The sequence below is a fragment of the Rhagoletis zephyria genome, unplaced genomic scaffold (assembly GCF_001687245.7).
Source record: "Rhagoletis zephyria isolate East Lansing unplaced genomic scaffold, Rhagoletis_zephyria_1.1 Rzeph_scaffold_00490, whole genome shotgun sequence".
Taxonomy (NCBI): Eukaryota; Metazoa; Arthropoda; class Insecta; order Diptera; family Tephritidae; genus Rhagoletis; species Rhagoletis zephyria.
In genome coordinates this window covers 243,276-248,574 of record NW_016157574.1, presented here as the reverse complement: position 1 = coordinate 248,574, position 5,299 = coordinate 243,276, and the positions used below count along the sequence as shown (strand labels likewise).

The window sequence follows — 5,299 nt, the reverse complement described above, 5'->3', positions numbered from 1 at the left end:
TCTGGTTCTCTTCAGGAGACTTTCAATAACAACACCCAATTGTTTATTTAAGCATTTTTTAATACTAACACTATTTTAATGTTCCCCCCATGGCATTTTTTGGGGTTTTTGTGGGTTTTTGGCCGACCTAAAAATTATAGTTGCGATGAAAAAATGCTTAAATAAACAATTGGGTATTATTATTGAAAGTCTCCTGAAGAGAACCAGAGTTTTCCAATCGAAAAATATTGATATTCAAGAATGCTATACCATTTCTGCGAAAAGTTGTTTTGTTCCTAATATAAAATACATGGAAAACTTTGGGCGACCTCTAAATATTTTTTGATTTCAAAATAAAAAAAATTAGGACATGTTTTTTTAGTTTAGAAAAATCCTAGTGGGTGAGAGCATAAAAGTTCCAACTTTACTTTTTNATTAGGACATGTTTTTTTAGTTTAGAAAAATCCTAGTGGGTGAGAGCATAAAAGTTCCAACTTTACTTTTTCACATGCATTTTTTGAACCACCCTAATGTGCATACATATGTATATGCAATTCCACTGCTTAAGAGCTTTAACGGATTTAAGAGAATGTTTGCGAAGCTTTTGTACATTTTGTGTGCAAACAAATAACAAAATTTAATTAAATGTGGTAAGTGATTTCAATCAATTAAATAAATTGTTGAGTAGAAATAGTAAATTGGCTAATAAGCTTTGGACTATAAACGACTGAAAATATACATAAATGCTGTGTTTTGTTTCTACATACTTACACACATCTGTATGTACAAATATTTGCGTTATTAAATGCAGTAATAATAAGGAGAATTTGAATAGAAAAGAGGCTTAGGTTCACTTGAACAATTAAAAAACCCAAAATAATAAAATATCGAACTCTGAACGTAAAGAACACGGAAGTACTCAGTACTGAAAAATACTCTTCACTCTGATACATGTACTCAGGATTGATACAAAGTACTTAGTATTAAATGTCGAACGAATACATATAATCTGAGTTCTATTTACATTTAACGGTATTCAAAAATGATTGCACTCAATTTCAAGCTTCAATAACTTTCAAATATAATAATTGTAACTGGGTACATTACCATTCATTTGACATACTTTTGATTTAATATATTAATTTCAATAAAGTGTTGCCAGCTTGAGAGATTTCTACACTAAGCATTGAAATGTGAGCAACAGTGCGACAAGATCAAAAAAAAATTCAAAACACACGAAAGAATCGAATTACTCATACTATACGAAACTATGGGCCAAATATAGTAAAACTGCGTTTTTAATTTTTCACTCTAACGTCAGGATTTTTTTTTCAAAGGACTGCGAAATTTTAAAGATATGATTAATTGAATAGAATTATTTTAAAAAATCAGTGCGATGTAGAATAAGATTATTGGTACCAAATGAGAGAGAATACAATTTTTTCAAATCTTGGTAGTGGCACCTAATTTTTTCAAATTTGTAAATTTTTGTGCCCTATAATGTTGATATTTTAAGGATCACCCTAATACGTACATACAATCCAGGCTTACAAGTATTTTCTCAGAGAATTTTTTACAACAATTTGATTTTAATTTTTTTCACGCTAGTTTCTCATAAAAGTATGGTTAATACTACAACAAGAAACACGAAAATAGAATTTCTAATAAATTTCATGCAAATCAACTTTTTGATCAGATGTGTTTTTTTAGATTTTCATGTTTTTTTTGAAAATGCAGTTTTGTAGCAAAGTTTGAAGTTTCTAAAAAAATGGCGTTGATTTAGAGCATTTTTTCCAATACAAGGTATTTTCGAATTTGTTTTTATGAAAGAAAATGCTTAAAGAATTGCCAAAAATCAACGGTAAGCTCTAGCTACTTCAAATTTGCACTTTATTATACTAAAATTCAATGAGCTAGAAAACTGCATACATAATCTGATGAAAACGTAGAAAATAAACATGAAAATTTATTGGATTATAAAATAAAAACTTGTTTAACTCCTAGATCTTGTGCGAGAGAGAAAACCCATATGCTATCTTTAGAGATAGCAAAAGAGCTCCGGTCGATTTTAAAATTTTAGGAATACTGGAACTCCCACAGAAACGAGGCCTTGGCATGTCGTAACTACTGATTCAGTATTTCATTTGAACTTCACTGAAACCCCTATTAAGTTTAGAGCTTCCACATAGGATTGATTTAGCTAAAGTTCTGAAATCAGCAGGTTTCTGGGATGGAAGACTCCTTGCCTTTAAAAAATAGAATAAAATAAAATAGAGAAATTCTGTTTTTTTTTTTAAGAATGGAAATTTAAATCAACTTTTCACAAATTCGCGACCCAGATCTCCCATAAGATGTTCCACCGTGTAGCTTTTACCAACACTCTCAGGCTACTCCAACTTTGATACAGCCTTCTTAGACTGGACTAATTGGATACATTTTTCTGTGCCGAATTTTGTTGAGTGTTAAAATAAATTTAAAATAGCTTCGTTAACATACAAATATATGTAGGTTAGAGTGGGTCAAATTTTTTGCATCAAAGGCACATTGCGATTATGGTTATTTGGGCCATTTCAAGCATTTTTGCCCAAGAAACCATAGATCTAAAACGAATTTCGAGTCAGCGATTTTTTCTATCTAGTTTATTTTTTTTTTTTTAAAGTGGCTCACCTGTTGAAACAGCTGCATCGGAAACTAGCCAAAATGTGTATCTGGGGGTTTTTGGGGTCGAGGAATCCATTTCTTTTGAGGGCCGCCAGAGGGCGCTTCCGTACTTTTTTTTTGGATTTTAACGCCTTATTTCCGAAAATCGACAACATTGTTTCGAAAATCCACGAAATTTGACTTTCTCATAATGCAGTTTCAATTTCTAAATAACCTAAAATGTTCAGCGTTGAATCGCTGGCTCGAAATTCATTTTAGACCTATGGCTTCTTGGGCAAAACGGCTTGAAATTACCCAAATAATCATAATCGCGATGTGCCTCTGTTCATTTTTTTTTGGCCCCTACAAATCGACCCGCCCTAATGTATGTATACTGGGTGCCCTACACCCGACTACCGGTTTCGAATGGAAGTGGGTTAAACTGACCGGAGGTCGATTTTTTAGACGGGATATACATATTTTTACCGCAGATTCGGATTCTGCGCATAAAAATACCCACTTTTGTCGGAAAACTGACCGGAAGTCCACTCTTTTAAATTACGCATGTATGTTTTTACTACAGATTTGGATTCTAAGGATAAAAATACGTAACTTTTGCTTGAAAGTTTTTTCTCGGTAGTGCCTTTTTCTACCTCTAAATGGCCTTCGAGCTTTAACTCGTTCTGGACGTCTGTTAAAAAGTTATGAAAAAGGCACTTTCGAGAAAAAGATTCAAACAAATGTTGCGTATTTTTGTCCACAGAATCCGGCCAGTTAATACCACCAAAAAATATAGAGCATCCCTGATTTGCTTATTAAATTTTTGCGGTTTTCAATAAAAAAACATTTCCCTCCATTTTAGGGTGAGGGAGGAGGGGAGGCCTAGGAACCCTGTATACATACGCACGTAGTAGGTAGAACTTTTCCGAATTGGGCATGAATGCTCATGCTCATGCTCTCCGCATCATAGCTATTATTTAATACGCGTAATGGCCGTTAATGTTGATTTACATAATTTTACTGGATTAATGAGAAGCGCACGCGCGAAACTACTCTAAAAACTTTCTACACTGATATAAGTAAGTATCTTTTAGCGAATGTATTAGCATCTTAGAACAAACAAACATACATATATCCATGAAAATTTTACAAAAATGTTGCTGCAAACTACGAGTACAAAAGCGCTAACTAGCAACACTTTTCAGTGAACGAGTGCTTGTGTGAGTATTCCGCTGGATGTAAATCAACAACTACAAAATACAAACATACACAGTACACAACGTCTAACGGCGCATAGTACTAAATGCAAAACATAAACGAAAGGCGAAAAACGAACTTACAATGCTCATTATGATAACAAATGTTCACACGACGTGACACTTTGTTGGTGCCAAGCGTATTGGGACGTTCCAATTTGGAATTCTGTATATGTACGCCGTCATGCTGATCACGACTGCCAGAAGTGTTGCCACTATTTCCGTTGCCGCCATGGCCACCACCGGTACCACCACCACTGACGTGTTGCACGTGAGTGTGATTCGATTGCGGGCCACCGCTTTGGCCGCCACCTGGTGGTGGCAACATTGAACTCTGACATGATGGCTGTTCGGTATTGGGTGATAGTGTGCCATTACCACCGTGTGGTGCATCAGTCTTGTCTTTTCTGGGTTCTGTTGAGGAGAAGAAAAGTATGGCGTGAGAAAAGTGTGAGTAAAAAAAAGGGTGGTCGCAGGCTGTGTTAGTTAGTTAGTGTGTATGTGTGTGTCTGTCGCAAATGTGCGAAAATGATTTCATAATACAAGAAGCTTAATATTTTTTGTTTCAAGAACATTAAAAAAAAAAATTATTTAGTATAGCAGGGAGAGTTTTATGCGATTGCAGTCAGATCAGAAACAACCTAATTTCGGGTGATTCATAGCAATTTTAAATGGCAGCATAAACAATTTCGGTCGAGCCTTTTGAGCTATTTTATTGTTCTGTTGAATTTTGTCCAAATATAGAGAAAATAAATTTTTTTTTTGGTAGCTTCAGTAATTATAAATTTAGTTTTGTTTTAAATTTCTATAAAAATTCGAAATTTTTAAAATTGCGTAAACGACACTAAATTAGGCTAAGAACACTTCCCTATGTTGCAGAGCGACACCTTTGTATGAATGACTTTATATTTCCTAATTTAGTTTTGAATACATTTTAGGCCTACTTATTCGTAGATCTTCTAATAAAGCTTCTAAGAAAACGGTATAATTGAAAACACCGTAGCTGAAAGTAGTGATTTTAAAGCGCTCTTCAATTTGTCGGCTGGGTATTGCTCCAATATTAATGTGGTTTGATTCTGACCAAAAAATATGATTATCACCAACACTAACTGACCAACGTATAATAATTTATTCAACACTGCTAAACTGTGCTGTGGTCAAACAGCGAAAAGAAGGATATGGATGGAAGCGGAATTAAACAAATGTGCGGTTTTTAAGCCATAAATGTCATGACGGTGTATATAAAATTTTTATGACCGCCATTAATCAGACGAATACATGCAAATACATGCATATGTAGTATATGTATGCATGCACATTAGGGTGGTCCAAAAACAGTAAAGTCGGAATTTTTAATGCCCTCACCCCCTAGGATTGTCTATATAACGGGTGATTTTTTTGAGGTTAGGATTTTCATGCATTAG

The 5,299-nt window shown here is 34.2% G+C and overlaps 1 protein-coding gene across 1 annotated transcript in view; it reads right to left on the bottom strand.

The window, feature by feature from the left end:
- Nucleotides 1–3,959: 3,959 nt before the first annotated feature.
- The window catches only part of LOC108359921 (mediator of RNA polymerase II transcription subunit 12-like), a gene marked incomplete at its 3' end in the record, with an annotated part of 133,375 nt that continues 132,035 nt past the window's right edge, over nt 3,960–5,299 (bottom strand). Inside the window, exon 4 of the mRNA XM_017611998.1 lies at nt 3,960–4,289. Within this exon, the coding sequence (XP_017467487.1) occupies nt 3,960–4,289 (330 nt within the window). The remainder of the gene's footprint in view (nt 4,290–5,299) is intronic.